The sequence below is a fragment of the Glycine soja genome, chromosome 13, assembly GCF_004193775.1.
Source record: "Glycine soja cultivar W05 chromosome 13, ASM419377v2, whole genome shotgun sequence".
NCBI lineage: Eukaryota > Viridiplantae > Streptophyta > Magnoliopsida > Fabales > Fabaceae > Glycine > Glycine soja.
Genome location: NC_041014.1, coordinates 31,093,260 through 31,105,787, shown reverse-complemented (window position 1 = coordinate 31,105,787; position 12,528 = coordinate 31,093,260). Strand labels below are relative to the sequence as shown.

At 32.2% G+C, this 12,528-nt stretch overlaps 2 protein-coding genes across 6 annotated transcripts; both read left to right on the top strand.

Moving 5' to 3' along the window:
• The first annotated feature begins 2,779 nt into the window (after positions 1–2,779).
• On the top strand, positions 2,780–7,236 carry LOC114381514 (MADS-box transcription factor 1-like). 2 transcript variants are annotated; one of them, XM_028340788.1, is made up of 8 exons: positions 2,780–3,033; positions 5,241–5,325; positions 5,646–5,713; positions 5,813–5,912; positions 6,083–6,124; positions 6,229–6,270; positions 6,491–6,624; positions 6,900–7,236. In XM_028340788.1, the coding sequence occupies exons 1-8, from the start codon at positions 2,849–2,851 to the stop codon at positions 6,973–6,975; spliced, it is 732 nt and encodes a 243-aa protein (XP_028196589.1). In that variant the 5' UTR covers positions 2,780–2,848; the 3' UTR covers positions 6,976–7,236. The 2 variants fall into 2 exon arrangements, with proteins under 2 accessions (XP_028196589.1, XP_028196590.1); XM_028340789.1 differs by having other exon boundaries at positions 2,790–3,033; positions 5,241–5,319.
• A 2,296-nt stretch (positions 7,237–9,532) lies between these two features.
• Positions 9,533–12,361, top strand: LOC114382032. Of its 4 annotated transcripts, none has more exons than XM_028341263.1 (3): positions 9,533–10,309; positions 11,456–11,498; positions 11,836–12,361. In XM_028341263.1, the coding sequence occupies exons 1-2, from the start codon at positions 9,943–9,945 to the stop codon at positions 11,488–11,490; spliced, it is 402 nt and encodes a 133-aa protein (XP_028197064.1). In that variant the 5' UTR covers positions 9,533–9,942; the 3' UTR covers positions 11,491–11,498; positions 11,836–12,361. The 4 variants fall into 4 exon arrangements, with proteins under 4 accessions (XP_028197064.1, XP_028197063.1, XP_028197066.1 ...); XM_028341262.1 differs by having other exon boundaries at positions 9,536–10,324; XM_028341265.1 differs by lacking the exon at positions 11,456–11,498 and having other exon boundaries at positions 9,536–10,309.
• The last annotated feature ends 167 nt before the right edge of the window (positions 12,362–12,528 follow it).

The window sequence follows — 12,528 nt, the reverse complement described above, 5'->3', positions numbered from 1 at the left end:
ACACAAATACCCAATTAAAATGAAAAAGATAGCAATTATCAGCGTGGTTAATTTGCTAATAGCCTAATTGCATATTTCATGAACACTGGTCATTAGAAAAGAATTGAAACCAAAGATTATTTAAATTGAGAGAATTTTACTGTTTAAGGATTGAATTAAATATTCGGCTTTACTAATCATTATAAATTATGAAGTAATTAATTAAAAGGAATGAGTATATTGCCAAAAAGCAAAATTGGCTACACAGTTTTCTTACTTCAATTAAGTTAAAAGAGTTATTATTGTAATTGCTTTATGTATACCAACACCACACATACTACGCTGATAACCTTCTGACAAAACAACTAATTTGGCATGTCATGAATTAGAAGCATGCTGGGTTTCCAAAATTTTCCACAAAACAAGGTGTCAAGAACTATAATCCTAGAAGCGCGTGTTTTGGCTGCAAGGGTAAATAACATGTCTAGTTGATAGGAGTACGTTTTTCCCTCCTCGATCAAATTAAACACAACACGATCTCGATCTTACCGTTTTAAGAATTGTTCTAATTCAGCTAAATGTGCTATATATATATATAATAGTATGTATAAGTCAATCGCAATTCGGTAAATGCCCCTTCAAAGATAGGGCATGCATGCATGGTGGAATTTAAGGTTTTACTATTAGCAGTTTGCAATAAAAAGTTAATATGGCTATTGACACCTTTTTATCTTGGCATGGGTTTCAGAAAACAGGGTTAATTACAATGAAATTTTGAGATAAAAATTCTGGAAAGGCACGCAATTGTTATGTCATTTTCTCATGACTCCAGCACAATGCCAAACTGGTTTGAAATAGTGAGAAGCGTATTTCAATGTAAAAGAAGAGTCTGTTATTAAATTTAAATTGACGTGCTGAACTGACATTTCGATTTCAAATTGACCACAAGAAAAAGAGAACGCGTAAACATTATTCATTTATTTTATTTGTTCTTTATTTATTTCTTCTAAAGTACTTAGACTAACTAATAACGAGTTAAATATTCCTAAAAAAAACTAACGAGTTAAATAGCTATATGGTTGAAGTGATGTTAAGATTTTAGTTGTGGGATGATTTGTTCTTGAATAAAAAATACTTAATGTTCATTAAGTATCTTCCATAAAAATATCTTTTTCTCCTCTTGATTTAGTTATTTATTAATATTATTGTGTAAGTGTTTATAAGTTTGTGATTTATCGTAACTTTAGAATGAATCAAAGTTCTATGATCCTAAAAATGTTTACACCTAGACCTAGTTGTTAAAAAATAAACTTTCATTAAGATTCCTTGTTTACTTTTAAAAATCGACTTTTAAATTTTTTACACATATTTTTATGTCATTTATTTTAATATCATGTAATACACATTATTAATCCCAAATTATACTCTGTAATTAATTGTAAAAAATATACAATATTATACATCTACAATTTTGTTCGTAGGGTATTATATGTTTATTTATAAGAATTTAAGTTTTATATAATATAAAAATGACAAAATTACATTTTTTTTGTCTCCCAGCTTATTTCCATTTTTTCTAATTTTTGTCTCTCGGTAATTTAATTCAGTCCTCTTATTTTATAAAATCCTATAATGTTAGTTCCCAAGCCACAATACGTTGATCGTTCATGTGTCATATCTTTATTGGATGATGACCGACACATATTATGTTTTTATTGGTCAATGAAAATAACAATGTATTTCATCTTTTATGCAGTTGACATTCAATCACAACATAACATATGACAGAATCATCATCTAATAAGAATGTGACATCTAACAGTCAACATCATTTGTTAACGGTCAATATCTAAATGTGACATTAGAAGACTAATATTGCACGATTTTACAAGATAGGAGGATTAAATTCGTGAATTAAATTAATGGGGGACCAAATTTATAATTTTCCCTATAAAAATATTTATAATATCAATCAATTTTTAAAAAATGTTTCAAATATATCTCCTAAATTACTTATTATTATAAAAATTAAAATTCTCACCATATAATAATCTATAACTACATGAGAATATAAAATTTTATATTAAATCCAAAAATATCGGAAAGAATAGGGGTAGTTGGGTAAATGCATCATGTAACATACGAGCTACCTACGACTATGAGGGTTCACCTCGTTTAAGGTTAGTTCCTGAATCCGAAACAGTGAGCTGAAAATCAAGCCCGCTCCCCACTTCACCTTTCGACACGTGGCACTGTTGTGACATATTCTCTCCAATCATCGTTAGTCATCAGGGACCCTATTTAGGGCTTCTCCCATTTTTCTTGGAAATTTCCATTACCAACCCCTCCCTCCTCAATCTCCTTATGTTCCTTAATTTGGTCCTTCTTTCTCCACCGTCTGATTCTTCCTACTTTTCAATCAACCGCGTTCCCACCACAGTAGTATCCACATTACCCTGAATTTTAATTTGAGCAGTGTTTACTTGGCCCGGTAATCAAAGCACAGGACACAGGTGATTTATGAAGCAAATTAAGCTAAGAGAAAAAGACAGCTAGAGAGAGAGAAAGAGATATTTGATTTTGGAGTTAGCATCCATTACCATTCCCATTTGACCTGATAAGGATGCTTTTAATTTGCTGGGATTCTTAATAACAAGGTAGAATACAATTAATAATACTCGTACATACCTCTTAGTATCACACTTTAGACTTTACACCATATAAAATACATACATGTTACAGTATATGTTATATACAAGGCCTACATATATATTATAGAGATTATATATATATATATATTCTAAATTTTGTGAGTGGATATTATTACTTTGAGCGTGAGAAGGGGAAGAGTAGAGAGAGAGAGAGAGAGATGGGAAGGGGAAGAGTGGAGTTGAAGAGGATTGAGAACAAGATCAACAGGCAAGTGACCTTTGCAAAACGAAGGAACGGGCTTTTGAAGAAAGCTTATGAGCTTTCCGTTCTTTGTGATGCCGAGGTTGCTCTCATCATCTTCTCCAATAGAGGAAAGCAGTACGAGTTTTGCAGCGGTTCAAGGTATTTTTTTTTTCCATCGAAATGCAAAAACAAAAATGGATAATAAACACATGGAATGGACACAACATAACCAAGAAAAAAAAATCCTTTCTTTCTCTTTCTCTTTCTCTTTCTCTCTCTCTCTTTTTGTTTACTTCTTCAAACACATATGGTTATATGTGCACATAAAACATACTAGCACCGAAAAAGGAACCGCAGGACCTTTCTAGTTCTCCACTACACTCTTCCTTTGATTTTTGCTGTTTTCAGTGATTCAAAACCACCAGCTAGCGTTTGCCACCTTCTGATGAATTTTTTTTTTTGTGAAAACAACATGAGAAAAGTTTATTTTCTTTTTTCACTGTTTTGAGTTTTTCCGTTTCCGTGAATGTCTCGGCGTTTTTAGCAGGTTGAGTGTTTCTGTGGTCTTATTGATGTTAGATCTGCAACTGGAAATGCAAAGAAATATAAATACAATAAAACAACACAATTGATAGATCACTGTTGTATTGACTATTCTATTCTATGACTATGTCTGTGCTAGTTGTTTTTCTCTTCCTTCTTTAACTTTGTTCTTCCCCAACCCTTTACCATTCTCTTTCTTATCCTCTTTTGGCTCTCAACCCAGCGATTCAAAATTTATTTTTTTTGCTTCATTTGTGTTAAGTTTCAAGCAGATCTGGTTTTAAAGTTTTCCCCCAAAAGCAATTTCGGATCTGCTCATCAGGCTTCTGTTTCTGTGCAATTAAGTGTTGGGAAAAGATGCACATCATTATTAATTATTTTTTCTATGTCAAGTTTTAGCAGCCAGTGTCTGCTTTTGGCTTCAGTGTTTGAGAATCACTCAAAAAACCTAACTCGTGTCTGCCTTTTCATTTTATTTCACCCAAGGCAAGGCACTATCGCATTTACATCTCAGGGCCTAGCTAGGGTTTCTTTTATTTCTACAATTAGTTCTTAGTTTCCTCAGTATATATATCTGTCCATTTCTTCCCTTTTCATGTATTATTTAAAAGTTTTTTTTTATTTGCCTCTGGCTTACTATTTTTCCTATATTATTTATTTACTCATCAAGCTTTATGATGGTACTAATTTTCTGCCCTAATTTACTCATTACTTTCCTTTGTTCATTTGTATACATATGTTATATGTTATATTATTGAAAGCAGATGTACATTTGATATGTTTTTTCAATTGAGAATTATCATGATGAATTTATAACAGGTTGATATACTTATGCTACTAAATGAGGATCGGATGGAATGGTCTTTTCTTATAGGACTTCTAGTATAGTAAATAATTTGACCACCAAATGAAAAATATAAGATTGGTTGAGTAACAGTTCAATTTTTCCTACTAATAAAATTAACAAACTAATCATTAATATTTAACTACAAAAAAATTCACCTCAATCTCCTTATGCATAAACGCACTGCCATATTTTCCATTCATTCAGTTGTACATGTTTCGATGCCTAGCTAGTAGCTAGACAAATCAAGATCTTCTTTCTGGATATACATTGGCTTCGATCTCAGTATAAGTTTGCTTCTTCCACAGCTAGCTACTCTCTCTTTCCCTCTCTCTCGCACTCAGAAATCAACGGTGGTCCATTAGGATCTAATGTACCGTAAAGAACAATGATGTATCCATTTGCGTCTACTTCTGGGCGTTTAGTGGCACATAAATGAGCTATCTCATTTATTATCCATAGTGTATATATCCGATTTCTTTCTCTTGCCAAATTTAGTTTGTTACTTGCCCTTATCTAGCGATAGATGAAAGGGGTCTTAGTTATATATTCACATCTTAAACTACTAACTATCGATCCAGCTCACACAAGGTGTATTATTATGTATTTCTCCATTTATTACTGAGTTGCTTTCTCATCACTATAAGTTGTTCACCGCTTGAGAAAACATAATCTTTTGGCTAGGCGGATTTGGACTTTGCAGCAATTTTGAAGTCAAAAGATGTTTCAAGAGGAGGCACAATTTGTACTTAATAATACTTTAAGTTGAAACCCTTACTAAAGAAAGTATGTTAACTAAGCAGTAACTTACTGTAGTTTTCCCTTTTTTTAAAAAAAAAATAAAATCTCGGATGCTAAGTACTACTGATTGTGCATCTGTCCTGTAGTAAGGAATTATACATTTAATTGGTACTTATATTATATGATATTCTAAATGTTTATACATTATAATTTTATATATATGTATGTCAACGTGCAGCATGCTCAAAACGTTGGAGAGGTACCAGAAATGCAACTATGGAGCGCCTGAGGACAATGTGGCAACAAATGAAGCCTTGGTATTGGTGATAATCCCATACTGTTCTAGCTAGTATCCCTTTTTGCAGTAGTGTTTGCATAAAGTTATATTTTCAGTAGTGTCTCTCTTAGAAAATCAAGTTGAAGCAATGATTCCCGGAGGGGGTAGTTTTTCATTTTCATATTGAGAAAAGTTATAATTTATAAAAATAAATAAAGACTATCTATTGATAGGGTCTGGAGCAAAACATTTATAGCCTAACTATGTGTATGGACACAATTTGTTACATGCATGCTTCACCAGTTTATTAATGCACAATTCATTCAGCTTTTGTAACAGCTATGATTTTTGCTTCCATGACTATAGGAGTTAAGCAGTCAACAAGAATACTTGAGGCTGAAAGCACGTTATGAAGCTCTTCAGCGTTCTCAAAGGTAAAGAGCTAGACTCGACTATGTCTAGAAGTATATGCTAGCTACATAATACGAACTGATGAGTTATTAATATATATTTGACTGGTCGATACTCATTAGGAACCTTATGGGAGAAGATCTTGGTCCTCTAAGCAGCAAAGAGCTTGAGTCACTTGAAAGGCAGCTAGATTCGTCTTTGAAACAAATCAGATCAATAAGGGTACTAAAGTTTCCAACGTTGCCAATTTCCATTTTGACATATATAATCATTTTTTTTTAGCTGTGCAATAAAGAATAGAAGAAATTAGTTGATCTTTCTCATAACTTCATATATAATCTCAATGGTCAATGGTCTATATCAACTTTTCTCATAGCATTCTATATATGCAGACCCAATTCATGCTGGATCAGCTTTCTGATCTACAACGAAAGGTATGAGGTCAATTATCCTTTCTTTCTTTTGTCAATGTTTAACTGCTATTGATCTTCCGCATGTTTCCCTTGCTCACCGATTCAATTATATGTCACTTGTGAAGGAACACTTTCTAGGTGAATCAAACAGAGATCTCATACAAAGGGTAAGAAACATTTCAACCTACTTAAAATTAAGTAGTCACTCAAATTCCGGTTCATATATAGTTCTACCAATTGGACTATAAATACCACCAAATTAAACAATTTGCAGTAAGATATGATTAAACAATTCAACTTTGAATTAATGGACAAATCCCTCGATCCTCAACCACTACAAGTGAAATCAATCTTAAGAGTGAGTTGCGCTGCTGTTAATGTTTGCAGTTGGAAGAGTTTCAAATAAATCCACTTCAACTGAATCCTAGTGCTGAAGAAATGGGGCATGGACGCTATCCAGGTCAACCCCAAGGCCATGCTCTCTTTCAACCATTGGACTGTGAGCCAACCTTACAAATTGGGTATTACTTTCCTCTTCATTCAAATATTAATTTATGCATATATAGTTGTGGTTGTACACATATTATTCCGAACTAGCATGCATGCAATATGAAAGAATTAATGCATGATTCAAGAGATTGTGGTGTACATGGTATATATGGAATTTGATATAGACTATTGGAAACTACAAATATTGCGTGATAATTTAAACTTTGCAATCACGAACCATATGTTGATTAAAGGGTAACGGGCTTTAGATTTTAATAATATAATATATTAATTTGTTTAATCGCAGATATCATCCTGATCCAGTATCAGTGGTGTCAGAAGGCCCAAGCATGAATAATTACATGGCAGGATGGTTACCATGAAAGAGTGTCAAGTGTGGAGCATAATTAAAGATCGATCCTGCCGTTTCAAATCTATTTCAAGTCAAGGAAAACGGAAATTTGTAATAGCACGTAATGGACTTAATTACACTTGACTCTTCCTTCTAATTAATCTAGGAACAATATAAGCAGTGATTTTGTGTGAGCTTTCATAAACAGCACCTAGCTAGCTAGCCTCCTCCATGTTTCAATAATCACTTCTTCCTTTTCCTAATTAATAAAACTATCGTTTGCAGCCTTTAATTTTCCTTTACATTACCTTGTACTATATATCTACCAATGACCTCACACTTTTGCTTCTGTCACTCCTTAGCATTAGTGTTTAATTTTCTCTTCCAGGCATAGCCATTATTTGATGGTTGATTTCACCAAAATAAATTATTTGATGGGTGAGGACGCTTGTATTGTGAAAACATACATTATTTCTCAATTGAAAACTAATCACATTATAGTAAATTAAGTGGTTAAAAAAAATAAAGTTAAATGCACAATAATAATGAAAGAATGCTAGTCTATCAAATTTTACAAAGAATTTATAAGTGAGAAGTCTACAAACACTTTTTAATAAGGTAAATTGTTTCAGAACTAATTTAATTTCATTTAAAAAATAATTTATATCACATTAATTAATTTTATTATTACTAAAAAGGATAAATTATATCATAATTAATTTAATATTAAAAGGTAATTTTGTAAGAAGGATATATAACTTGTATTTCAAAAAAAAACAATACAATTTTTCTTGTGTTAAATTTTTTGTAACAATTTAATACGACAAGAATCTATTTTTCTTAAAGATAATAGTAGCTTAAATATATGTTATTGGAGCTGCAATTCGTTAAAGATAATAGATAAACACTTTGTGTCTATGAAATATATAATGAAAACAGTTTTTTGAACACTGAACAGAATACACAAGGAAAACTTATTTTTGTCAAAAGATAATTTTGTCCAACAACAAAATTGGGGAGTGATTTGTGAATTTAGAGAAAAGGAGAATGAGAATAACATGGGCCTTGGATTTCAGATTTGCCTGCAATTGTGAATCAGGGCTAGCTGAAATAGGCTCCTCAAGACAAATGGGCCTCAGCAACTTATTGACGATGTTTTTTATTTTATTATTTTTTTTTTTTTTGAGGAAAGTGTTGACGAACTTGATCATAATGATTTATTAAATTCATGAGAAACTTCATTTATGATCATAATGGAGGTAACTACTTTATGAATTTATCTCGAAAACATTTTATTTGAGTTTAAAATCTATGCAAAATAAATACTTATTGGTATAATTTCTAAAAATATTATTATAAAAATTAACAAACTAACTACAGATGTCAATGTCAATTTGTAATTGAATATTAGTAAAAAAAAATCTTTTATACTGTTAGTAAATACAGTATTCACTCATTGTATTATTCTCAACAAATATTTTCAGTAACAAATAACAACAATAGTAATTATTATTGTATATTAATGACTATTTAAGAGAGAATTTTAATGGTTATCGTGACACGCATACTTCGCATCAAATAATATTTTGACTATAGAATAAGGCCAAGCAGACTTCACCGTAACACGCCAGACGCCTGGTCCCAAGCCAAGACCAAGAGCTCGCAAACCTTTTGTTTTTTTTAGAAAATATAATTAAAATTCCAACAGGATAAGCTCCTACGTCACGAAAATCTTATATACCATAAGAATAATATTTTTTTAGCTTATTTAATATAAAATAAACGTAAAATTTTATATTTATTTGTAATATTCATTTTTAATTTGATTTTTACTGTATTATATTGTCAAAACATCATCTATTAAAATTATACTGTAATTAAGTGGTTACAAACCAACATATTATTGGTGTGAATGGAGATGAACTCAGATTTTTTAAGATCTATGTTTGAGTTTTCTAAATGAAAAATATATTTATTAAAAATTAGTGGATACTCAATAAGAGAGAAGTGTTGGTGACACTTTCTTTGATATTTTTTTTATGATATTATTTTTATGATTGATTAGAATTTATTGAAAATTATTAATTTTGGTAAGTTTTATTCTTAAATTAATGTTTTTCTCTCTAAAATTGATGATTTTTAATAAATTCTAACCAATCATAAAAAATATCAAGAGAGTGTTGTTGGCACTCCTCAAAATTATAATGAGCTATATGTTTGTGTTAATTATATGATTAATTATTTATCCTTTCATAATTAGTTAAATTTTAAAGCGTCACTTGTGCTTTTTATTTCTTTATCCTGTTTTTCTAAGATAAATATAAAGTTTTTATAGGAATACAGACTGGTGATGTGAGTCAATTAGTAATCCACATGTTTGAATATTGATCCAATAATTAAGTGTCTTTGATGGAATCGATTACCAGATTCATTTTGAAAACTGTGATGATGAAATAAAAATTACTGTGTTGATTAAAACAACTATTGTAGTTGAAAAATAGGACAAATGTTAACCTGTACCTTTATTATTATACTTGGTTGGATGTGTTGAATGAAGGAAATTAGGTGGCAGATAGTCTAGCTAATCACGGTTTATCCTTGTTATATCAAGTTAATTAAGGTTTTTGATGTTCTGATCGTTGTTGTTCGTGCATGGCATTGGGTGTAACTTAGCATTATTTAGCACACCAGAACTGAAAATGGTAACGTGAATGATAAAGTAGTCTCTTCTCTCTCTATCTATCCTGTTTGGCATTCCTACCCAAATCACTTTTCTATTTTCCATTCATTCATACATATCCGCGTCAACATGTCATTCATTTTTTGTTCCTTATTGTCAGAACCAAAATCATTTCTCTGACCCTCAATCCAATCACAACAACCTTATCCAATTGCCTCGTTTCTGCCAATACAACACAACCAACTCCTTTTATTTATTTCTACCCATTTTTCTTTTTCCTTACATTATTTCATCGGAAAAAACAAAAGATACGATCTTATGATGAGGGGAAGAACAAGACATGAAGAAGATGAGCAATCTCGAGCTTTGTACCAGCTCTCCGCGCTCGTTCTCAACCTCCTTCGCTCGCCTCTGTCGTCGTTGACGTTCTCTGACGAGGTTCCGCCGTTGGCGGCGTCACGGCGTCCCGGGCTGGGTCAGATATCGCCGGCGGGATTCGCCTCCTTGCTGTTGGGAATATCGCTGGCGTTGATGCTTTGTGGATCGGTGACGTTCTTCATCGGGTTCGTGTTGATGCCGTGGGTTCTGGGATTGGTCATGCTCTTCTACGTCGCCGGAATCCTCTCCAGCCTCTCCGTCTTCGGCCGCTCCATTCTCTGCTACGCCACCGCTCCACCCTCGCCACGTAAGGACATTCCCGGTAGGACAACTAAATTCAATTCAACTTTATTTTTTTCTCTTCCTGTAAATGGAAATCTTTATTTTTGTTTCTAATCCAACGGATTACCAATATGCCACATGATTGACCGTCATCAAAGTCAATGAATGTATTATTAGCACTTATAACACAGTAATTCATAAATCCCAATTAAATCCATCTTTGAGGTATTGAATTCTCGATGCCAGTATCTTAGAGAGATTAATTTATACTGACTTTGAGCTAAAGCGCATCCTTGATTTTAAAAAAAGAAAATTAGAATTATGATTTATGAGCCTTTTTTGTTTTTCCTATCTTCCTTCTCTGTGCTGGGGTGGATATGTGGGGAACACAGGGGAAGAGTGGCAATTTACTTTTTGAAGAAATAGCCAATAGGATGTGTTTTGAAGAAAGCTCAACAACAAAGTTCTCTTTTTGACCGGTTTTTGTTTGGTTCTAAGAACGGATCTTTAAAGGTTTGGATTTTGGTTGGTTAGTTATCATTTGCTGGAGGTTAGGTTTGGTTAAAATTGGATAATTTTGATATAATAAATATGTGTGTTTAAATTTATTTTAATCATAAATTTTATAGTATAGTAATATACGTCAAGGACTAGCATTAAGTTTCATTATGTTGTTTTCTTGCAAAATAATTGTAGTGCAGAAACATTGATGCTTGGTAATATGGTATGATGGTACCATCCCCATTCCCCACCACAGCAATTGTATATTTCTCAACAGCTTTGCATTCAGGGTAGGGGTCTCTAATAAGCTGTAAGCTCGAAAACAAAGGATATGCAATAATAGTTATTTTTTAAATTATTTCAACTTTGAATGTACATTGAGTAAATCATATTTGATATCTATCTAGTTTCTTTTTTGGATATATATTTCTTATTGGGAAATCATTGTTAATTTGTTATTCAACTTACTAAAAGATGGCACGATATGGCAATGGCATGGCCAGGGGAGGTTGAATGGGGTACTTTTGTTAAACATGGCTCTTATAAAACAAGACTGTTAGGAGTGTGTATTTTTTTAAAAAAAAATAGTAACACCACTCACTCAAATTCAATACTCATTTACCTGAACAAAAATATACCAAATAAGAGAAGATTTGGATGTCACCCGCAGGCCAGAGCTGGTCGGTCTCTGCTTCATCAGCCTAGCTAATTAGGTAAATTTTGTGTGGCTTGGAGTATTAATTTATTTTTCTTTTTAACATACATACTTTGCTTTATGTCCATAAATTGGTTTTGATTCATTGCCTACATAAACTGCAACTATAATGAGCTTCCCCTTGGAAAAAGAAAATTTTCTAGTATTTTTTAATATCATGTTTTTGTTGTAAATTTCAATTTCAATATTGTTGCATGTTCTGAATTCACCCCTTGCTGTGGAGTCGTGTTTTATTTACTTGATTGGGCTTTTATCTTCATATTGGGTTTTTTATCTTTCTTAATTTGCATGATGAGCCTGACAGCTTAATTCTAAATTTTGGTTGTTGCATGCAGCATGGAAGCTTATGTGAAGTGACCAGATGGAAGAATGAAAATGAGGAGTACGATGGTGTGGGGTTTTGTGCTGTCTATTGGTGCAGGAATCGTGGTTAACTGAGTTTTATTAAGCTACTGAAGTGAACTATGTGGATATGGCTTCTATGTGCATCAGAAATAGCCAAGTAAAATTCTGAAGAACTACTTACTACCTTGGTATTCGGGGGTTGTTCCCAGCTTCTTCCTTCTGTTATCAATTATTTTATTTAACTTTATTCGCACCTTGCTAAATTCTTAAGCTTAGGCTGGTGAATTTCCTTTTGTTCAGTTATAGAAAGAGAAGGAAAATATGATTTGACTCCTGAGAAACAGGGGTTGTACCGGATCAAGAAAAATGTTTTGAAATCGGATGGTTGTTGTGTCTAATTGTCTATAGCAGCTGATATTATTTATTAACATACCATTTCTGCTGTTGAGGGTAGTTGATGAATGATGAGGATTCTTATTGTAGCCCTTATGTTATGGATTAATGCCTTGCTCTCTACTCTAGTGTCACTAATTCTTAACAATTTTAGTTTTTTTTTTTCTTGTTAAACAAAGTTATAATTTTTTTTTTCAATTTTGTATAAATGTTGTGTAATCTCTGGTGATACGAGTATTATAAGTTGCTTAAAAATATTAATCTAGACTAAAATGGTATGAAAAAAATAT